At 37.2% G+C, this 24,130-nt stretch overlaps 3 protein-coding genes across 9 annotated transcripts in view; 1 reads left to right on the top strand and 2 right to left on the bottom strand.

The window, feature by feature from the left end:
• GEN1 (GEN1 Holliday junction 5' flap endonuclease) overlaps nt 1-19,262 on the bottom strand; it is a 31,835-nt gene extending 12,573 nt beyond the window's left edge. The window contains exons 1-8 of one of the 5 annotated variants that reach the window (XM_030921043.1): nt 19,080-19,262; nt 12,965-13,157; nt 11,514-11,700; nt 7,429-7,605; nt 5,816-5,926; nt 4,203-4,276; nt 1,739-1,830; nt 248-398 (exon numbers count right to left, since the gene is read on the bottom strand). In XM_030921043.1, the coding sequence (XP_030776903.1) occupies nt 248-398; nt 1,739-1,830; nt 4,203-4,276; nt 5,816-5,926; nt 7,429-7,605; nt 11,514-11,700; nt 12,965-13,125 (953 nt within the window). In that variant the 5' untranslated portion in view covers nt 13,126-13,157; nt 19,080-19,262. Of the gene's footprint in view, nt 1-247; nt 399-1,738; nt 1,831-4,202; nt 4,277-5,815; nt 5,927-7,428; nt 7,606-11,513; nt 11,701-12,964; nt 15,973-19,079 lie in introns of those variants that run through there. The other 4 variants (XM_010354838.2, XM_030921044.1, XM_030921042.1 and 1 more) reach the window with 4 other exon arrangements.
• LOC115894246 lies at nt 17,641-20,167 on the bottom strand. The gene has a single exon (XM_030921046.1). It carries the CDS (start codon nt 20,155-20,157, stop codon nt 19,696-19,698), a length of 462 nt encoding a protein of 153 aa, XP_030776906.1. The 5' UTR covers nt 20,158-20,167; the 3' UTR covers nt 17,641-19,695.
• Nucleotides 19,592-24,130, top strand: part of SMC6 (structural maintenance of chromosomes 6) — an 88,035-nt gene continuing 83,496 nt past the window's right edge. For 2 of the 3 annotated variants that reach the window (XR_004054311.1, XM_030921041.1), the window contains exon 1: nt 19,641-19,795. The gene's annotated coding sequence lies outside the window, so the exon portion shown is untranslated. Of the gene's footprint in view, nt 19,796-24,130 lie in introns of all 3 variants that reach the window. The other variant, XM_010354839.2, reaches the window with a different exon arrangement.

Genomic DNA, 24,130 nt, shown 5'->3' with positions numbered 1-24,130 from the left:
GCCAATCTCCTCCCATTTAATAAGAAATGTGAATTTACAGTATCCCAAACAGTCAAGCTTCTCTTTGAATAACTATTACATTACTATCTCCTAGGTTAGCTAAATTTTCGAACAGAAATGAAAAAAAAGTTTTTTTAAACATGTGACTAGTCTAGACATGTGAGGAAAGATTATGTGGAAATAATTCAACCAAAGGTATGTGTATAGGTCATGCCAGGAAAAATTATGAGTTTTTAAAATAACTTACTTCTTCATATTGTTCTCTACTTCATTGAGTTGCCTATCATGTTCTGTGCGGTGCCACTCGCAAGGGCAGCAATATTCATAGTCATGTGGCTCACAATATTTATCACTTTTACATAATCTGCATCCATTACGTTCATGATCCTTAGGTGAACCTTTATGGAGACCCAAAAAAAGGTGTATCTTTTGCCTTTTATAATTACTTTCCACATACATTCTTTTTGCCTGTATCTACATTTTCCAAAATTAATATTGCCTAGCACACTACGTAGCATATAGAAAGGTTTCAATACATTTACCATGAATAGAGTAATAGACATCATAGTAATTCTTGGGCTCAAGTAGATCTTGAACTATTACTATCACATGACACTTTAGAAAAAATTATTCTTCTATTTGAAAGTGTTAATTAGACACTTGAAATTATACATTTACAATAATCAACAACAGAAAACTTTCTGGTTTAAGTAGAAGCTATATGCATAAAAAGTAGAATGTAATTATTGGCAAAAAAAATTATTTACTTAATAGAATAGCTCTAATAGAATAGTTTATTTAATGAGTGTATTAAAAGAATATAGCAGTTAATTACCTCTGCTAGTGTCTAGCTCTCAGTTACAGTTATTTTTAAACTATCCTTGGAACATGAACAAATGATGATTGTGGCACGGGTGTGGAAATTTAATTCCCTTTAAAAGGAAAGTGTGATGACTTTCAACATTGTCTTGAGAATATGTAAGAGCATATATACTTGATATGACCTAAAATTGTCATTTGTAAGTTATCAAAAAACCATACAATAGCATCTTATTTATAAAAACATTTATTTTCTTCCATGATTTTATCTATAATAATGTTAATAAAAATATATTAAGACAATTAGATATAGCAGAATTTCTTTTAAAAGATGAGTTAACATGATATCCTATTCTCTTTTGGGAATGAAAGGCCTTTCTGATCCAGTACGTGTTCTGTGGTTTTTTTTTTTTAAACCAAGGCTAATGAAGAAGATCCAAGCTATTTTCAACAATAGTGAACATTAGAAATTAGTTTTAAGTCACTGTCTTCATACACAATTAAAACGCATTATAGGACAACGAAGAATCTTTTAAGTGGATAAATACAAATCACCAATATATTAACAAATGGTTTCAGTTCCATTTTCCCTAAGACTTATTAGTATATATTTTTTTCTTAAAATGGATTTCTGTATTGAAAACGTAATTTTAAGATCTAATTAATCTGGTATCATAGTTTGAAACTGTACTTATCCTATATTTATCATCTACATCACATTATTGGTTTCAACAAACATTTACTGAGTGACTACTATGTGTATATAACAAAACTGACTCCAAGGAATTCCCAATCTAGTGGAGAAGACAATGTAAAACCCTTCAAAGTATTATTAACATTGCTATGTAAAAAGTACTATGTGAACAAGAATTAAAACATAGGTATGAGATACTAACAACAATTCCCTATGTCTCCTTACCTGGATGGGAACATACAGAACAATGAGCCAGCTTTTTAGTGACTAGCGGTTGTGGACTAGAGTTACAAGATGTTTCATTCCACCGATTAAACCTTTAATAGAAAGTGGTTTTTAAAAAAAGAAAAAAAAATGAGGTCACAAAACCAATATGTTCTCAAGTATCAGGCTGATCTATTCCCTTTCACCTAATTATTTTCCCTTGGGTGGTTGATAAAATTGCTGGCCTAGCATGGGAAAACCCTCAGTCACAAGTTTTAAATGTGGCCCCAAGGCCCAAGGACAGCAGAACTGCAAGAGAGGAGAGAGAGTATATGTGTGTGTGTTATCTATATATCTGTATCTCTTAAAAAAAAAAAAAAGTATATATATATATCTCCAATCAGCCTTTTTTTTTTTAAGAATCTTAAGTTAGGCAGCAATATGTGAGTAGACTGATTTGTAAATGTCTCCTTTTAATCTCTTCTCTGTGTGCCACAGCACAAAACAGAATTATGAACATTTCTCTATCTCAGAAAGAAGGGTAAAGAGTAATGTATAAAATTAAACATTAATCTTCTGGGTGAAAACTATCAAAAAGCTAAATCATCTAAAGTGATCATTTCTTAATCTCTTGTTCATAGAGCAAAACATTATCTGCTTCATAAAAGATTTTAAGAAAAATGTATATTACTATAAAGATTTCCACTAATTAAAAGTTAATTTCGTTTTTGGCTAAAGTTCCAGGTTAACATAAAGCCACAAAGGATATGGTTAGGTATTAATCATAAAACATATGTGTTCTGAATTATGTTCCTCTACTCACATAAGTTGAAGTTTTTATAAAAAGCTAAATTATCTCTTCAGGTCACTGTGCAGTATCTGGTACTAAAGAGTTACTATTTAGCTTCTGGAATTTCTAACTCATTTACTACAAAGACCAAGTACAAGCCTGTTAAAAATTAGCATTAATTGCTTCCAGATGAAGAATAGCACTTCAAAAATTAAAAGTAACTGGCAGGAAAATATTCAGTATATAAAACAAAATAAAAGATGATTATAAAATAAATGTAATTTTATTATTTTCAAGTGTCAGCAGTGCTTATTTGCTGAAACTGTTTCAATAAGAATGGTTTGGAGTTAGCCAGTTGTTATATTCACTTGCTTTTCCTTCTTTATATTATTTTTTACAATTCCCAAATGATTCCTTAACTCACCCCCATGCCAAAGTATACCTTTTCTTGCTTGCTTTGGCACAGTAATAACTGATATCAATAATGGATTTATTGAAGTCTTAAGATTTATCAACAGTTTTACAGCTAAAAGAGAAGTATCATAGGAAAGATGTATTTTTCATGGTCATTTTTTTTTCATTTTTACCTCTTAACACTTCTTTTCAGGCACTTGCCATCTCGAACCTGCTGGAGGCCAAGACTATTTTAAGTTTCCCAGTGTCCTAGTTCCTTTCTTACTGATTCTATACCTATCATCATTAATATTAATTTTTATAAAGCATTGCTTTCATCAGTAAATATAATTCATGTGTTTTTGAGACAGTAAATAGCATAGTTTGTTAACTTCTATATAATCTGCATCTTGTTCTGAATCCTCAAACTATAGAGGCTAAATTAATTGTTATTATTAAATATGTAGCCATAAAGCAAAGGCCAGTCAAGTATGATTTCGATTAATGTTGCTTATTATTAAATATTTACAACATGCCACAGACATTTAATTTATAGAAAGAAAAATACAATATCAAAGTATTAAATACAAAATTATTTTAATGTCATGTTTATCTTTACCTGTTGGTAAAAGGGTTTAAAATAGCTAGTGGCAAAATGCCCATGGTCGTACATAAATGCACTTGATATTGTATTAAATGTGTTTAGTGAGCTAATAAGATTTTTTAAAATGCAGTATGGTGGCTGGGCACCGTGGCTCATGCATGTAATCCTAACACTTTGGGAAACCAAGACAGGGGGATCACTTGAGCCCAGGAGTTCAAGATCAGCCTGGGCAACATAGGGAGACCCTATCTCTACAAAAAAAATTTAAAAAATTAATATATTAAAATGTTTAATATAAATAATATATATATTTTAAATGCAGTTTGGTGGCTAGGCGCAGTGGTGCATATCTGTTGTCCCAGTTACTCAGGAGGCTGAAGTGGGAGGATCACTTGACCCCAGCAGGTTGAGATTGGAGTGAGCAGTGATTGCGCCACTGCACTGCAGCCTGGGCGACACAGTGAGACCTTGTCTCCAAAAAAGAAAAAATAAAATCCAGTACGGCTTAGAACATGTATTCTCATCCTTCCTTTGGAAAATTTCAAAATAAATAAAAATAAATTATCTTAAATCAAAATACAGGTCAGTTTAAAAATACAAAACCCTTTTTTGGAAAACAATCGTTTTTTGTACTATTCATTATTAAGTTAAGCAAGAATAAAAGTTCAATGTTGCAAGAGAAAGTAATTATTAGTTACCTCTGAAGTAAACTTTGCCCTTTCAAAATCTGTATAAGTTTTAATGCTTGCTCTTTTCCAACTCCAGGGACTCCCTTTCAGAAAGTGGAAAAAAAATAATTCCAATGTTAATCACTAGGAATGGTTAAAAGTACATTAACTGAATGGAAGAGTCTGCAGCTGAAAGAAAGAATGAGGTAACTCTTAAATAAAGATAGGAAAAGATGTGCAAGGTACATTGCTATGCATAAAACAAAAACTGCCCAATAGTGTATATCATCAGGATTTGTAAAGTAAATGACAATTACACTGATATCTATGTAAATAAAAAATTCAGAGAGTTATATACCAAACCACTGATGGTGTTTATTTTAGGGAAGGGAGGGTCATCATTTTAGAGGGCTTTCATTTACTATGTTAATTATTTGGATAATATTTTAATTTAACCTAACTCTATGTTTGTAATCAGGAAAAAGCAAGTTCATTTAATTACATGAACATTTAATATTCCGAACAATGTAAACACATAGCAGTTATGGTTTTAAAAAACACAAAAGGTCAATATAGCTATGGCTAACACATAATTTGAACACCACTGTAGCTAAAGCTGGTTTCTGTGAGTTCAAGTCAGCAAATTTTTTCTTAAATTAAACATTGGGCTGTTTATAGATTTTAATTATGATATAATTTTATTTAGGAAATAGTCTTCTATTTTAGAAGGAGAATTACAACAAAATAATGGTTTGTGGTATTTAAAAGTTTCTTTCCTCCTGCTTTCTTTTCCTAAGAGTTTAAAAAAAGTTCTTTGATGATATAAATTATAAATTAGGCTTAATAATTTTATTATCCTACTATATTTTCCTTTCTCCTGAGCTTAGATGGAAAAAAAAATACATGTCATTCTTCTTTATACTTCTCTTGGCAATAGAGGTAAAATGAGGGATTTGTAAGGCTGTAGAAATAATCAGTGCAAACATAATAAGGGAACTACATAGTAAGACCTACAATACCAGTCATTTTATATTTTTAAACACTACATTAAAGAAAATGGGATTATTCTCATAATACTTAACTCATCACTCACCTGTTATACCTATTTGTTACAGAGCACTAGATTGTGCATCTTAAGATATAAATAAAATATTTCCATGAACAAAACCCAGCACAACGCTGAGAGGCATGGAAATATGAATGGCTTATCCCAGTGATCACATGAATTAGCAACAGTAATAGCATTGAGCATGTGCACAAAGAATACAGAAAACTAAAAAATAGAAAAAAGGGTGAAAGAAACTAACAATGGCATAATACAAGAAAAGAATAACTCCTATATTTATTTAAAAAGATAGTCAAACATAAATGTGAATCTCTTAATCTAGAATAACGGTTTACTGAGATTCAAGCTGTGGTACTACATTATTCTATTCTTGCTTATAATATTAAGTGTCACAAGTCAGCTTTTTAGTGCCATCTGAAATGCTGATTATTTTAGTCACTGAATAGCTTATTACGCCTGAAATTATATTTTAAATTCAATTTTTAATCATATAGCCATATTATATTCATATTTATACAGCACATAAGGACGAAAAAAGACTTATGAATAGCAAGTAAATATGACAATTTCAGCTTACCTTTGGGAGATAATCACAACCAAGAAGTATTGCTAATCCAACCAGAGCATCTCTGTCCAAACCTAGTTTACTCTTGATAGTTGACATTGTGTAACAGTCAACATGTGGGTCCTAAAGAAAGAACAGATTTAGTTTAATCCTTAAAAAGTACATATTTATACATTAAACAACATTACAAAAATAATTTGTCAGTGTTATCTTTAAATGTTTAATTATTCCAGGCTGGGCGCGGTGGTTCATGCCTGTAATCCCAGCACTTGGAGAGGCCAAGGTGGGCGGATCACTTGAGGTCAGGAGTTTGAGACCAGCCTGGCTAACATGGTGAAACCCCATCTCTACTAAAAATACAAAAAAGTTAACCAGGCGTGGTAGCACGTGCCTGCAGTCCCAGTTACTCGGGAGGCTGAGGCACAAGAATTACTTGAATCTGGGAGGAGGAGGTTGCAGTGAGCTGAAATCACACCACTGCATTTCAGCCTGGGTGATACAGTGAGACTATGTCTCAAAAAAGAAAAAAAGCTTATTTATTCCAAAAAATTTATATAAGAAAACTATCCTGATCATTATAGAATCTGACATTTATAGAATCTGACATTTCAATATATGGAAATAAAGTTGTAGTTTCAAAAATGGTTTAAAAATAACTATGTTAGCCAATTTTTTTCCATTTTATTGCTCTCTGGTGTCTAAAAAATGTACATTTCCATCTTACAAAATAAAACACTGTAACATATATATATTATAGAAAGTAAACATTCCCTGTAATTGCACTGCCTAAACTATCATTAATAGCTTGGTACATATTATTCCAAAAAACCATCTTCTTTGATACATATATATGAATATTTATTGTTAATTACATTAAGTAAAAGTAGGATTATATAAAAATACTATTTTGAGACATTTTCCAACATTAATATGTCTGGATATCTTTTATGTCAATAATAGCCTTTACAATGACTGCACTGTATTACATCATATGGACTCTGAAACAGTGTTTCTCAATGGGGGTGCTAATATTAGCATTTTGGGAGGGATAACAGAAATGTCTGGCAGAAGGTTTAGTTTGGTTGGCACCAAGCCACCACATATCTATAGTCTCCTTTGCCCAAGCCTGAACTGTTACAACCAAAATGTCTCCCGGTGGTATCTCGCCAACTGGGAACCAGTAAGTGTGAAGTATTTAACCATGTCCCTATCAATGAACACTTGGGTTGCTTGCCAAATTCTTGTAATTACTAACAATGCTACAGTGAACATCTTTATCTCTCTCTCTCTTTGCATATTTGGAGGTATTTCTGAGGATAAAATACTAAACTGGAAATTCAGGATCAAAGCAACACATTTCCATACGCAATTCATGATGTATTTTTGAAAATAATTTAGAATCAAACCATGTGAAACAAACAAGTCAAGTTCTTATGAGATAAATCCATATTTTGAAGACAATGAACTACGTGGCAATGATTTTTAATAATAGTAAACATTTTATTTAGCAATTGCTATGTGCAAGGCATTACAGTAGGCACTTTATATCTACTATTTCATTTAATCAGCCCTTTAAAAAAGGTAGTTCGTAAACAAATGCTGAAAAAGAGAAAGAAAATAAACACCTTTGTATTCATAGTGAAATTCCTGTAAACAGTCTGGGCCCCATAAAGGAAAGTATCGCCATCATTGGTGAGGCAGCCATCGACATGACCACCAGCATTGAGATAAGCACACATGGCTTCAGCTTCCCCAGCAGCCTGAACCCAGGGGATTCCTAAGCATTCGAGCATATCGAGGCACTGAAAACAAAAAGCAAGATGTTAGAGCATGTTTTCACTGCTCATTTGTTTACTATTAAACGTATTTCTGTATTACAAATATTAATAGTAGCCATTTTGGTGTTTTAAAAATTACGATATTTAAGAAACACTTGGAAATTTGAATAATGACAATATTTGAGGGCTTTAAGGAATGAACTGCCAAACTTTTAGGTATGCTAATAAAAATTACATTGTGGTTATGTTTCTTTTTTTTTAAGGAATCATCTTTTAGAAAAGATGAAATACTGGGAACGATACAATATTATGTCTAGGATTTGCTTCAAAATGATGTGTGGGTAGGGGAATAGATGAAACAAGATGAGCCAAGATAACGGTTTAAGATTGGTAATGGGTTACTTTTGTGTTGATTTAAATTTTTCTGTAATAAAAAATTAAGATTTTAATGTAAATTACAAAGTAATCCATCTTCACATTTCATTGCTATTGTCAGATTCTGAAAATATCTTTAATAATTAATCACATTAAGATTTACATCTACAAAGAGCCGGTGCGGTGGCTCACGCCTGTAATCCCAGCACTTTGGGAGGCCGAGGTGGGCAGATCACGAGGTCAATAGATTGAGACCATCCTGGCCAACATGGTGAAACCCCGTCTCTACTAAAAATAAAAAAATTAGCTGGGCATGGTGGTGCATGCCTGTAATCCCAGCTACTTGGGAGGCTGAGGCAAGAAAATCACTTGAACCCGGGAGGTGGAGGTTGCAGTAAGCCGAGATCGCACCATTGCACTACAGCCTGGGTGACAGAGCGAGACTTCCGTCTCAAAAAAAAAAAAAAAAAAAAAAAAAATTACATCTACAAAACTTCAATAATTTTTCTCACATGATGGTCAACCCAATATGCATACTTCCAAAGAAGATGCTATCATACAGTTTTGGCTTGAATTTTAATGTTTGCATCTTTTTCTCATCTTGCCTTCTCTGTACAATGAAATTCTCATATTGTGGGAAACTGTGGAGGAGTCAGCTGTCAGTGTCCTCCTAGGAAAACAAATGTTTGTGCAGAATGATTACATCATTATGCTGATGCACAAATAATTTGCGGTGAGTTTCCTTTGGTTTATGATTTTAACCCAGCTGGGTAGCTAGTAGTCTAGTAGCCTTATAGCCTAGTTCCTTCTTTCTTGTCATACACCATTCCTTTTTGTCATGTATCATTCTCTATCAGGGACTACTGAGTATGGTGGGGAGAAAAGGCTACTTAGTAGTTTCTTTTTTTTTTTTTTTTTTTTTTTTGAGACGGAGTCTCGCTCTGTCGCCCAGGCTGGAGTGCAGTGGCTGGATCTCAGCTCACTGCAAGCTCCGCCTCCTGGGTTCACGCCATTCTCCTGCCTCAGCCTCCCGAGTAGCTGGGACTACAGGCGCCCGCCACCTCGCCCGGCTAGTTTTTTGTATTTTTTTGGTAGAGACGGGGTTTCACCGTGTTAGCCAGGATGGTCTCGATCTCCTGACCTCGTGATCCGCCCGTCTCGGCCTCCCAAAGTGCTGGGATTACAGGCTTGAGCCACCGCGCCCGGCCTACTTAGTAGTTTCTAGAGACTGACAGAATAAACATCATCTCTTGCTTTGACTTCCATGCCACATCACATAATAAATACCTCTATCCACCAAGATGGACAAGGTTCAAAAAGTCAAAGTACTATGTTGAAAAATATTGCTTTTCAGGACGCTGGCCCTGTGAATTTACAGAGACAGTTTTGTGACAGTGTTGCTTCCACCTTACCCCTAGGTAAAAAGTAGCCTTGCATAATACAGTTATTTCAACTTCTTATACTATTTGCCACTTCAATTTTTTTCAAAGAACCAGCACAGAATTTCCTATAAGGCTGTTGCAATTTTTCCCACTCTATATCTCTACCATGTGGAGTGGAAGTGGTACTGGAGGAGGACTAATTTGTGCTTTTCATGCTAATACCCAAAAGATGGCAGTGGATTAGGAGGAAGCAGGGCCTAGTAACTGAAGAGTATAGAAATATAAAAATGACGAATAGGCAATACTGAACTGACACAAAATGCCTAAGAACACCGTAATTACTGCAGCAATAAAGAAACAGGAATGGAGCAATTTTCTTAAGAAGACATGGACATCTCTTTTTATGCTGGTTCTTTAACACTCTAAGATTGAGGACCATGAATATTTCCAGGAACTGATTATACAAGAAGTAATTAGAACTCAGCACAGATATTTTCTTCAACTGCTGATAGTCATTGAAGTGGAATATTCACTAATTGAAAACTATTTTTAAACGTAAGCGTAGAAAATAAAATTTCAGACGAGGAGAAAAATGGCATAATTATTTTTAACTAAAATTAAAAAGAAAAACAAATTCAAAGCAAATATGATAAAAGCTTATATCCTTAAAACATAAAGAACTTGCACAAAAGAAAAATTAAAACCTCAAGAGGTAGTGGGTGAAGGACATGATAGCCATTACCCAAAGGGGGACTAAAAATAGGTGAAATGTTTAACGTTACTATTAAAAGACAAATGCATATTAAATATCTTTGTTGTTGCACACTAAATATTATAAAGACAAGCCTCCTAACATCCAATGTTCTTGTGAATGCACTGACACTGCTTCTCTGACATCTGTATTAGCAGAAATTAACCAGCAAGAGCAATAAAATCATTCCAAAACTTTGACCCATCCATCCAACATTGGGTAATTTTATCTAAAATTTCAAATCACAAGAAAACATTATATACACAAAAAATGTTCATTACACTTTCATGTATAGTAGAGAAAAACTAAAAAAGTAAATGACATATACAATCGGGGGTATGATTCATAGCTTCATACATGTTGCACAATCACTACAAGTTATGATTTCGACTAGAATGTGACAAAAGGGAGATATGACAACATGAAGCATTAAGTGAAAAGGCCAGGTTAAAAATCATGTGTACCACTACAACTCTTTACACACACTTGAAAACAGACAAAAAAGGCTGGGCGCTGTGGTGCACGCCTACAGGCCCAGCACTTTGGGAGGCGGGTGGATCACAAAGTCAGGAGATGAAGACCATCCTAGCTAACATGGTGAAACCCTGTTTCTACTAAAAAACACACAAAAAAAATAGCTGGGTGTGGTGGTGGGTGCCTGTAGTCCCAGCTACTCGGGAAGCTGAGGCAGGAGAATGGCGAGAACCCGGGAGGTGGAGCCTGCAGTGAGCGGAGATCGCGCCACTGCACTCCAGCCTGGCGACAGAGCAAGACTACTTCTCAAAAAAAAAAAAAAACAAAAACAAAAACAACACACAGACAAAAAAAAACCTTCCTATTTTAATTATATATTATAGGTGATTTCTTTCTTAAGTTTTATACAAATATAAAATATAGCAATATTAAAGTAACATACAAAGAATACATAGTAATGTAACAATAATTAGTTTTTAAAATTACAAGCCCTAAGGGAAGCCAAACATGTATTCTGTATATGAACTATCATGAATTCTGAATGAGTGAAGTGCGAATTAATGAGATCTCATGTATTCTGGGAATTCTTTAAGTCCTGAAGGTGTTATAAAAGGTAATATGATCAAGTTCCTGCTATGTACTAGTTGCTTTGGATATACTTTCTCTTATTTTTATCTCATCCCAGCTGAGTATTGCTGTTGTCATTTCACAAGATAACATACAAGGTAGAGATAGGTTATAAATTTTGCTCAATGTCTCAGAGTTTCTATATGCCAGTGCCAGGAATGAAACTCAGGTCAATTTCACTCTAAAAAATAAGCTCTTCTCTCTATGCACATTGGCTGGCTAGTCACAATAAAATTAATAAGTATAAAAGATGACAAACTATTAAGAGTAAAATGTACCCTTTAAATCAAATCAGAATTACTGAATGAAATCTGAATGCTCACCTCTCTTAAGACTGATTTAAAATGTGATCTCCCTGTTTTCTGAGACCACGATTTTCCAGAAGACCCATACCGAGTCTGATTCCTCTTGCTTATGACATCAGCTTTCAGCTTTGGTGGTTCCCCTTCCATAACAAACACCAGTTTTACATCCATTTGTGTTAAATATGAGATACGAAAAAATAAGTTCCTAAAATATATAAATTAGTAATATATTAATCATCATACGCTCACAGTAAAAGTCAAAATAGTATAACATAAAGGCAAGAACATTAGTATCAAAAACTTTAATGTAATAACATTTTACTTAAGGTTTTAATTAGAGTGGAAAACCACTTTTTTTTTTCTTTGACAAGAGTCTCACTCTGTTACTCAGGTTGGAGTGCAGTGGCATGATCTCGTCTCAGTGCAGCCTTAACCTCCTGGCTCAAGTGATCTTCTCGCCTCAGTCCCCAAGTAGTTGGGACTACAGGTGTGTGACACCATGTCCGGCTAACTTTCTGTATTTTTTGTAGAGATGGGGTTTCACCATGTTGCCCAGGCTGGTCTTGAACTCCTGAGCTCAAATAATCCGCCCATCTCAGCCTCACAAAATGCTAGGAATACAAGTGTGAGCCACTGTGCCTGGCCAAAAACACTGATTTTTTTTTTTTTTTTTTTGAGACGGAGTCTCACTCTGTTGCCCAGGCTAGAGTGCAGTGGCGTGATCTCGGCTCACTGCAACCTCTGGCTCACTGCAACCTCCGCCTCCCAGGTTCAAGTGATTCTCCTGCCTCAGCATCCCAAGTAGCTGGGATTACAGGCACCCGCCACCACACCCAGCTAATTTTTTTATTTTTAGTAGAGACGGGGTTTCTCCATCTTGGCCAGGCTGGTCTCAAATTCCTGACCTCGTGATCCACCCACCTCGGCCTCCCAAAGTGCTGGGATTACAGGCGTGAGCCACTGCACCCAGCCAAACCACTGAATATTTTTAAGCAACAGAGATTTATGATTATTCTAATTGCTATGTGGAAAATGGTTTGAGGTAGGGGAGGCCAAGAGCAAGAAACTAGTGAAGATGGCACTTCAGGAGTACAGATGAGAGATGAGGTCGGCATAGACTGAGGTGGTTGGGTGTCTCTGGACACTGAGATAAGTTTGTGAACACAAAGTATATTTTGGAGGTAGAACTAGCAAGACTTACTGATGTGGAGAGAAGTAGAATAGGGAGAAAATGTCTCCCAAATCTCTGGCTTTTAGTATCTGAAGCATCCTAGTGGATACATTAAGTAGGAGATAGATATGTGAATCTGGAGCTCAAAGGGTATGAGGTACAAATCTGAGTCCTTAATATAAAGATAGTGAATCTACACATGTTAAATAGATCTTGAAACCTCAAAACATAAAAGAATAACAACAACAAAAGAAAAAAAGGTGAAACAAAATCAAGACACCAAGAACTTTCACTATACCTGAGGTGGGGCTTCACGACGCTGCCCATCATTTTTTTGACCGTCTGTGCCTCACACACCCAGAGACTCAGATCAACTGCAATGGTTTTCCCACCAAGATTACGCAAGGGAATGTGTTGCTTAACAGGCTCCAAAATTTGCCACAAGTCATTCACTCCCATTCTGGTGATTATCTGCTGTTATGTGAAACACACTTTACAAAATATTGTTAAAGAAACAGAAGGTGATAACAGGGATTCAAACAATATATTATAAGTCAGTTCAGGATAATTCATAGAGGATTATCCTTATTTCTTTAATCAGTCAGCTTTTCAAAATGAATGAAGAACACCTGAAACGTTAAAATGGTGGTAACTGGCTTTTTCCCAGCTAAAAACAAGAGCTAACAAATGCAGAGATGGGTGGAGAACGCAAGGATGCTGTACATCATTTTTGTCTACTTGAAAATTCACTCCTTGATTTACATACTTGGAGAGTGGGACTAATTCTCTATCATACCCAGGAAAAACAAAAACACAAAAGCAAGAAAGCATGCAAACAAGCTAAAGAAAAATGAGGTTAATGAAGAAAAACTTAGAAAAGTGAGGGAAGAAGAAACGAGAGAAAATGAAGTTGGAGGACTACTCATAGACATATCTTTCTTAAAAGGGCGTTGGCTTTTTAAATTGCAAGGTCACATCATGTTCACTGCAGAAAAATAAAAAAAACTTTTAATCACTTATAACTTTTAACCACCACCCAAAGAAAACTAAAGTTAAATGTTTTTCCACGTACATGACATTTTAAAAACAACATTGGCTTAAACTTTGCTACTGTTACCTGGTTTGGTATTTTCTATAGGCCAGCTTTTCCTTATTATTCATCCATATTTGGTTTTCTTTCCCTTTGTTATTATTTGGTTATAATAATTGACATTATGTAGCATGTGCAATGAAAATTCAATCTGATGACACAAATATAACCCAGATTATTATCCTCTAAATAATGATCTTAATTCATTCCAAAAACACAACGTAGGAGACAAGAATATATTAAGTCAAAAGACTATCACCTTTATGCAGAAACTTTCTGAATAAAAAGTACTGTATCGTCTGTATCTTTAACAGAGTTCTTTCTAAAAGTAAATTTTCTCAAATTGCACATGGATGCAAAGAAAATAAATGCTGGAAGGGTTGCTGTCTGTGACTTACCCTGTTTTTCTGAACCTGAATTTTACAGTGTGGCCAGTGGTGCTGCAAGTATTATTTCTTTTTTTTTTTTTTTTGAGACAGGGTCTCGCTCTGTCACCCTGGCTGGAGTGCAGAGGCGAGATCTCGGCTCACTGCAACCTCTGCCTCCCAGGTTCAAGTGATCTGCCTGCCTCAGCCTCCCAAAGTGCTGGAACTATAGGCATGAGCCACCGCACCCAGCCCTGCCATGAGTATTATTCTGTGTACTCATTTCTATGAAGTGTACAGTGACATCCATGGATGTCACTTTACAGATAAAAATATACAGACTTAAAGGGTCAAGGAAGTATTTGGTAGTAACAGTGACCCAGAACTAATATTGTCTATTTCACATCCTGAAGCCCCACTGGTTGAATGTACCATTGTGGCACTGATTCAGTTACTGTGAAAAGTTGTGGTTAATTCTGGAAAAAGAGTGGGGTACATATATTCTTAAGGTCATTATGATGAAGAGAAATGAGACAAATTATTAACCCATCAGAACACATTAAACCAAAAGTCCGAGAAGAAAGTTCTTGACAGTTTTGCTTTCCTTTGTGACTCACGGTGCATACTGGAATAGATTGCTATCAAAGAAAATTAGGCAATTCCTTTGTTCTAATTTCATTTAAATGTGACCCTGACCCTAGCAGTCAAAATTTTAAATGCAGGTTATCTTCTGGTTTAGCAATATCTCTTCCAGGAATTTAAGATATGTTATGTGGTGTGTACGGATTTATATACAACAATATTCACTGTAACACTGTTTATAATAATAGTAAGACACTGAGAAGAGCCAGCCAGGTCTTCATGGAGGACTGATTAAGTAAATTATGGAATATTGAAACTAAATTAGATGATATCGCAAATAAATCAGTAGGATAGAAATACATGTACTAATAAAAAAACGGATGCAAGTTTTAAAATGAAAACAGGTATGAATATGTTAGGGATGATTCTAGTTCAGGGATGGCAAGAACCACTTTTCAAAACATATCCCTTTGTGTTGTTTCATTTTAAAAATACCACATACCTGTATTACTTCTCAAATTAGAAAACAGTTAAAAAATATGTGACCCTATTTATTAGGAGTTGGAGAAATAAACTAGAAATCTTTTTAGATGGTTTGCTTCTTGGCTAAATATTAAGTGACAAATTTAAATAGAATTCATGGGTCAAATTAAAAAGTACTGTTCTGCAAATTTACAAGTACTTGAATATTAACTACTACTTCAGTATAGCTTTTTGAGGGAAGAGACATTCACATTTTCTGATTTCCTTCAGATTGCCTAGAACTAGTCCTGTGGAGCTGGCCAGGGCACGTATTTTCTCTGGCAACTTCCAGTTCTAAGTTTCAACATTCCTACCCCGTTTCTAATGATTCCTTTCGTTGGTTGACTACACATATACAAATGAATAGTAATGAAGATTGCCACCTAGTGCAGCGATGTTTACGATGGCACACATAAACACACATTTACACAGAGGACTGTGATGTCAACTGTATTCCTTCTGCGGGTTATGGTAAAAAAAATGAAACAGCAACAAGGTAGACTCTTGATTTTATAAACTGCAGCCCTCTAAGTATTTCAAGTATATTAGGATCATTTTGTAAAGCTTTTAATAAAATATATTATTAACAGGGGGGCAGCTATGCCTAAAAAAAAAAGTCCAGCACTGATTTGATTATTGGAAACCCCTAAGCAAGATAAAGAGGGCTTTCAACTATTCCCATAAATAATATCTTTAATATTACATGATTACTACGGTTAGAATTTAGTTATTATTTCATTTCTTTTGTTGGAAACGAACCTGGTTTAAAGAATGATTAACCATGGTTACTTCTGAAAGAGGAAAATTATGTGAAACGTACATTTTACTAGAAAGAACATCATATTTTAAGAATGCAATTAGGCCGGGTGCGGTGGCTCAAGCCTGTAATCCCAGCACTTTGGGAGGCCGAGACGGGCGGATCACGAGGTCAGGAGATCGAGACCATCCTGGCTAACACGGTGAAACCCCATCTCTACTAAAAAATACAAAAAAACTAGCCGGGCGAGGTGGCGGGCGCCTGTAGTCCCAGCTACTCCGGAGGCTGAGGCAGGAGAATAGCGTGAACCCGAGAGGCGGAGCTTGCAGTGAGCTGAGATCCGGCCACTGCACTCCAGCCTGGGCGACAGAGCAAGACTCCGTCTCAAAGAAAAAAAAAAAAAAAAAAAAAAAAAAAAAGAATGCAATTAACCCCAAATCTCTGTTTCCATCATCAATTGTTTTCCATTCCTTATCACATGTTCTTTGCACCAGCTATTCCTCAGAAGTGACATTAAGAAGCAATGGTTAAGACTGTAAAAGCATAAAACATTCCAAAACAGGACAGAATGCAATAGCTTCTAAGATATTAAAGTACAACTACACTGAAAGATAGAACAGATGGTTCTTGCATGAGGTCATAATGTGATGAGGTTATTTGAAAATGGCTCAGCATTAAGTAAAATTTAAAAATACTACACGGGCTGGGCATGGTAGCTCATGCCTATAATCCTGGCACTTTGGGAGGCCAAGGCAGGCGGATCACCTAAGGCCAGGAGTTTGAGAACAGCCTGGCAAAATGGTAAGACCCCATTTCTATAAAAATAAATAAATAAAAATTAAAAATACCACACCAAGAACTATGTATAATTTCATCTTGCTTTTTATATTTTTTTACTATGGTAAAATTTTAAATTTTTTTGGTGTGGGATTTGGTGAGTTCCCACTCAAATCTTTTATAATGAATAATTATATTGATGTCAATCTGTTCATACAATTAATATATATATTATACATCAAAAGAAGTCTAACATCTTCATAAGAACTAGCTGTCACACAAACCTACTTACATGAACCAATGACGTAAGAACAATATAGCAAATAACTTTATAAATCTATTAATGGCTTCAATTTATTTAGCTTATTTATTTGAATCAACAAAGAACACATAGCTAACAACTTTATAAGCAATGGACTTCAGATAGAAAGCCTAGGATTTGGGTTTTGAATATACCACTGATCAGCTGTATGACCTTGGGAAGACATTCAACCTTTCTACAAAATGACAGGTATTAAACCAGATGAATTACAAGATTCTAATATCTGTAATCTAGTATCTAATATTTGAATCTCATGACCAACTGGTAGCATGGAATAAAAAAAAAAATCACTCTATTTCAGAAAGTATTGCTTGGTATAACAGAACATAAATGTCCATCTTAAAGGACTTAAGAATCCACTTCCAGTTAAAACAAAAACAAGTCTTTTGATGTAACCATATGGTGCCCATAAATCAATTTAAGTTCCTAAAACTTCCTTAAACGCTAATAAGCTTTTATTGGTTAATTATAAAACTGAATGAGGTGAGAAAAACACAGAACCTTGTTAATTTCACTAATGAATCAAATTTAAAAAACATAAAGAGGTCAGGGGCTTAACTGATGCAAAAATACACACTTTATTAAAGCAAGTTTTCCAATTTAGTTCAGCTTTAGGAAAAACATTAGAAAATTTACTTTGGAAAAGCAGAAAATGCTTAAATTTCCCAATTTCCATTTAGATGAGTATATATTCATATAAAGATTGGTAAATGGTGAAAACTATTTTCAATGCAAGATTATATTTTAAGGGATTTACCACATAATCTCAGTAACTAATGCTGTTCTTTAAAATTATTTTTTCAATTTTATTTTCGTATGAATTTAGCCTAAACATTGAGGCATAATTCACACTTATCAATAAATACTTATTAAATGTCTACTATTTAACAGGAATGCTTTATAGGTGCTGGAAATACAATAATGGAAGAAGATGCAGCTCTGCATTTAAAGACCTTAGTAGGGTAGGTGAGACTGCAGATAAACAGGGCGTAAGAGGTAAGAAGGCAAGCTATAGTCGTATTTAGGAAAAAAGGTCCCCACTTAGGAATCAAGGAACGGTACCTGAAGCAAGTGACATGCAAGTAGGGACCTCCCAACTGTGTTTCCCATTGGTTACAACAAGGCCAGATGTTTTGGTCTATTTTGACTATGTCATATTTTTCGTAGATCCATGGCAAGGGCCACAGTAAGGATATAACATATATGTGATTACTTTTAGAAATAAAAAGTGACTTTGATGGAAAGAATTCCATTACTGGAGGCCAGAATTTCAACATCAATTTATTTGGAGGTGGGGTGAAGTGGCAGTCAATGCATTATTTTCCCCACACAGAAGAGAACATTTTGGAGTATGAAACGTAGGTTACCTGCTAGGTCAGTATATTCATGGGAAGGGTTGCGTAAAGACTGAAGGGGTAGTGTGGGGTTGGGAAGGGCGCTGAAACCTAAGCCAAGGAAGTAAGACTTCATTAATTCTGACGTTTATTTAGGGAGTTTACACTTTAGTTTACCGTGGGGGGGTTAGGAACGATTGTAAATAAACAACTACAATCCCTTAAGGTAATTACTATAACAGAACTATATCCAAAATGCAAGGTTAACACGGAAAAGGGAACACTCAACTGTGCCTATGGGGACCCGGGAGGTCTCGCCGGGACGGCTTTGAGCGAGGCGTGGGAATTATCCCCATCGCATGCCCGGGGGACGCACAACGGGACCCAGCAGCTTCGGCTGAGGGCGAGCGGTCGGCTAACGAGCAGCTTTCCCGGGGCGGGGTAACCCGCAGGGCCCGCATGAGTGGAAAACAGGGTCCAGGTCGCGGCCTGGCGGCTCGGTTCGGACTTCATACTTTATTCAAAGGGAGTCACTGAACGCGTTTTCGGAGGAGCAGCGAACAAAGAGCTTGCCCCCAACCCTGATGGTCAAAGGAACCAGTGGGAGGGCCCGGGAGGCGCAGTCTCTCCGCGGCGCAGTCTCTCCACGTCCTGCGGGACTTACCCGGACAACCCTTCCTCCTTGGCTCTGGAAGAAGCCCCTTCGTCATTTACCAGTTTGGCCTGAATCCTAACTATTGTGCCTCCAAACTCCTGAATTTTCTCAAAAGAAAAAAAAAAGAAAAGTCCTCTTTCTTTACCCAAGCAAAGACTAGCGCCCGGTTTCAGCCGCCGGGCCCGGGAACACCAGGAAGCGTTTCGAATCCGGCGCCGGCCCGCGCGGCCCCGCCTCTTCCGGGAAGTGACCCCTTTCCCTCAATGGGGCCCGCTCGGCTTTCCCTTGCCGGCCCAACCTGCCCAGCGGACGCATGCGTAGACCCGTTGCCGGGGGTCGCTCGGTTATCTTTCCCTTTTACTTAGGCAAATCACTCGCCTCCCCCGCGTCCGGTAACTGCGGAGCAGCGGGTGCCTACCAGCTTCCCCCGCCCGCCAAGGGGCACTTCCGGCCTTTCAGACGCCCGCTGCGCGAAACCCCGGAACTGCGCAGGCGCGGGCGGAGTCCCGAAGGGAGGGAGGGAGGGCGGGGCGCAAGCGCGGTTGGTCCCGCGGTGGGCGCCGGGGCCCCCGGGATCCTACCTTCTCCTGCTGCAGGCGCGCGGTTCCCAGCGGGCCAGCGGCGGTCAGCCGAGGTCGAGACACCCGCAGGGTGGCGTTAGCGGCCGGTCGTACCACGGCAGCCCCGCCGATCGGGTTCCTTTGGGAGACTTCGAATTGTTGGCGGTAGGGTGAAGGCGCGCGCTGTCGCTCTCCCTTGCTCCGGGGTTCATCCTCCGCCCGCTGCCCCCTTGGTTGGCGACCCCCAGCCACCTGGGAGAGGCAGGGTCAGCTGAGCTGCGGCGGTGTTCGTGGTCGTCCTTGCGGGCCTGGGCGGGGGATGTCCGTTCCTCGGGCGGGTCGGGCGGCCGGCGGCACCTTCGCGCGCTCTCCGAGGCGGCACCGTTCTCCTGAGCCGCGGGAAATCTGGCGTCGGCTCGGGGCCGTTCTCCCAGGCAGCGGTCCCCAGACTCCCCCGGGCTGTGGCGAATAACTATAAAGTGGGGAGAGGTCTGGGGAAAGGTGGGGTCGGGAGTGGCTCTTAGCATGAGTCTGATGATACCTCGCAGACAGCAACTGGTGTGTTTAAAGGGTGTATGCAAAGATCACTGAAATCGAATTTGTCATTAAAGCCCAGTTTTACGAAAATGCAAACTGTATTATCTAGAAAAATTAACATGTATTCAAAGGCTTATTGATGGCATTTCTCTGCCCTCATTTCTTACGGAAATGAACCGGAGAAGAATCCCAATTGGGAATTGCGGAAAACAGGACTCGAGGATAGAGAAAGGGTTGTAGAACCAATAGGGCTTGAGGTAATATTGTGAAAATTCTTAGAGCAATCATTTGGTGTTTAAACCCTCAAGACAGAAGTTTTGTGAGCACTTATTACTCTGCATATTTCAGAGTAGGAGATTAAAAGCCAGTGTTTTAAAGGCAAACTTCTCAGTAATATATATTCAAAGGAAAAAATAAAAACCCAAATTTCCTGACTTTTATATGGTTGCTGTGTGAACTTTTAACATGTACAATAGTATATACAGTGGCATGCAGCTTGGTCCATGGGTGTGTGAGTAGAGAGGGAACATGAGAACTTCTATTTAGATTTACTTTATTTCATTTGATTTCTATGGGGAACATAGGGTATTAATTTTATGTTGGAATGTGTATTTCAAATTTCTTTTGCTTAATGGATGCAAGTACAAAACGTTTGGAGACCACTAGTATATTGCCTAAAAACGTGTATTTATATCACAAAGAGCCAGAATTGTGTGACTGAGCAGGTTGGTACCACCTCTTGTAAGTTTCAGTTCTTCTTATGTAAGTTGGAAGAAATAATACCGTTATCAGTGCATCCTCTGTACCCGTGAACTCAGTCAAGGGACTGAAAATATTTCAGAGGAAAAAAAGTGGATGGTTGCACAGACTTTTTTGTTCTTGTCATTATTCCCTAAACAGTACAGTATAACAACTATTCACATAGCATTTACATTGTATTAGATTATATAAGTAATCTAGAGATAATTTTTAAGTATGTGGGGAGGTTATATGCAAATATGACACCATTTCATATAAGGGACTTGAGCATCTGTGGATTTTGGTATCTGAGTGAGAGAGAGGGGCTGTCATTTTGGAACCAGTTCTTAGGGATTGACTGTACCTAGCTGACAGGATTCTTAAGTATGTGGAGACAGAGAGGAAGAGAAAGTTATGTAGTTATTTATCGACATCTGTCTACAATCCGTATAAAGCACTTAGTATTGAGCCTGGCGAAAAGTACAAAGGTCGTGTTAAAGGTATTACAGTGAATAACAAGTTTTATTCCCCAAAGGTTTATTTTACTGAGTGTATTTTACTGAATCTGTAGAATTTTATGTAAAACCTACCTAAATTTTGACTGTCTTTTTTAGACCTAAGTTAGGAAAGATAATTAAAACTGTACTTGGCTTACTTGTAGGAATTAGTAAGTAACTCAAAATTTTACCATGATAGCTTGCATTATATTTAAGACACAATTAAAAACACAATTAAAATGCCACAGTTCTTTGTACACAACCGTTAAGTCCAGCTGACTGAGGGTCAAGTGTAGTTTCTTAGGTTAATATTGGCATTTTTGATTCACTATTTAAATAAGTTACATCTTTTCTCTCTCAGCATGCTTTTCTTAGTCACCAAATTCTAACTACTTCCAGTAGCTTTCTTAGCTCCACCCACAAATCCTTCTCCATTGCAGAGTATACTTTACTACTGACTGGCCTCTCTATCTCAAATACCTTAGGAGCACTTCAAATTCAGTGTTTTCTTTCTTTCTTTCTTTTTTTTTTTTTTTGAGACAGAGTTTCACTCTTGTTGCCCAGGTTGGAGTGCAGTGGCGCAGTCCCGCCTCAGCCTGCCCAGTAGCTGAGATTACAGGTATGCACCACCACACCTGGCTAATTTTGTATTTTTAGTAGAGATGGGGTTTCACCACGTTGGGCAGGCTGGTCCTGAGTTCCTTACCTCAAGTGATCCACCTATCTCGGCCTCCCAAAATGGTGGGATTACAGGCATGAGCCACTGAGCCCAGCCCAAACTCAGTGTTTTCAAATAAAATAAATATTTCATTCTCCCTTCTTGCCAAACCTGTTCCATCAACTTATAATGGCATTTAGTATTAAGCGTGAAGATGAAACACAAAATGAAATTTTATAAAACACACCCAAAGTTTTGATTGACTTTAATAGTAACAATGGAGAATCTTTTTTTTTTTTTTTTTTTTTTGGACACAGCTGTTCACTCTTGTCGCCCAGGCTGGAGGGCAGTGACACGATTTCGGCTCACTGCAACCTCTGCCTCCCAGGTTCAAGTGATTCTCTGCCTTCCACGTTCAAGTGATTCTCCTGCCTCAGTCTCCTGAGAATTACAGGCGTGCACCACCAAGCCCAGCTAATTTTTTTGTGTGTTTTTAGTAGAGATGGTGTTTCACCATGTTGGCCAGGCTGGTCTTGAACTCCTGACCTCAGGTGATCTGCCTGCCTTGTCCTCCCAAAGTACTGAGATTACAGGCATGAGCCACCGTGCCCAGCCAATAATAGAATCTTTTTTTAAGTTTAATGAAGGATAGACAAGATGAAGGACAGATTAATAGCCAATTTCACTGTCTATGAGTAATTAACTGTCAAATTTCAGTTTATGCCAGTAGGAACCTGGGCGTTAAAGAGGTTTAACTGGGTTTTGACAAACCTGGATTTGGATCTGAGCTCTGCTATGTTAGAGCTATGGAAGCCTTTGTGTGTTAGAACTAAGTTGTAAGTACAAATTTAAGTCGTTTACTTGTGACTCAATCTCTCCTTTTGTAAAAATAAGGGCATTATTTATCTCATAAAGATGTTGGGAATCAAAGAAAATAGAAAGTGTTCTTCTCAGAAGCTAAGTATGTAGTTATTCAACAAATGTTAATTCTACTCACCCATTTGTACTCACCTATTCTACTTATTCAGTCTTTTAAATTTCTTGTTTTATCTCTTTGCTTTGTCCCTGATATTACCACTGCTTTTGTTTAGCAACTCATCTCTTCTGCTGCTGTTCTTACGTTCTGTTTCATCTATCTTCTATATTGAGCCACAGGATGTTTTCAGTACAGAAATCTCAGTGTTCAGATTTTATTAACTGAAATGCTGTGCTTTCTACTTTGCAATTTTGCTGATCCTAACATTTTAGATGGATGGACTTAACACATTTTTTCGCTTAAGTATTTATACTATTTACTATCTAGTTAGTCTCATGTAATTTCATGATATATTCCAAGCAGTGTACTTAATTAAGCACATTCAACATGAAGTTGTTTACTGTAGAATAAATGTCTGTTGTGGTAGGCACAGTAGAATTGAGGATGTGGTAAACACAATCCAGGGCAGATTAAGAAGTAGTAGTAATTTGCCTTTTTAAAAAAATGATAACACTGTTTTTTATTAAATTCTAATTCTGTTATGTGTGTCACTACTCTTAGTTCCTAATTTAGTATTAATGGGAAATGTGAATTATTACATACTTAATAAAATTTAGAATTCTGTTAAAATGCGTGATCTCTATCAAATTTCCTAAGCATCTACATGCTATAATGAACTCTTGGTTATTAATTTTTCTTCTTTTTTTGAGATGAGTCTTGCTCTGTCGCCCAGGCTGGAGTGCAGTGGCGCAGTCTTGGCTCACTGTAACCTCTACTTCCCGGGGTTCAGGCCATTCTTCTGCCTCAGCCTCCCAAATAGCTGGGACTACAGGCGCGTGCCATGGCCTAATTTTTTGTATTTTTAGTAGAGACGGGGTTTCACCATATTGGCCAGTCTGGTCTCGAATTCCTGACCTCGTGATCCGCTTGCCTTAGCCTCCCAAAGTATTGGGATTACAAGCATGAGCCACTGTGCCCGGCCATTAATTTTTCTTCTTGAACTTATTGTATTGATGATCTTCATTGTCCCTGCGTCTTCTTGTAAGGGAGAAATGAGGTGTTCTTTAATTCTGTTTTTTTTTTTAATTATAAAT

Source organism: Rhinopithecus roxellana, chromosome 17 (assembly GCF_007565055.1).
Source record: "Rhinopithecus roxellana isolate Shanxi Qingling chromosome 17, ASM756505v1, whole genome shotgun sequence".
Classification (NCBI taxonomy): Eukaryota; Metazoa; Chordata; class Mammalia; order Primates; family Cercopithecidae; genus Rhinopithecus; species Rhinopithecus roxellana.
The sequence above is the reverse complement of the archived record's forward strand: the minus strand, read 5'-3'. Positions and strand labels throughout refer to the sequence as shown.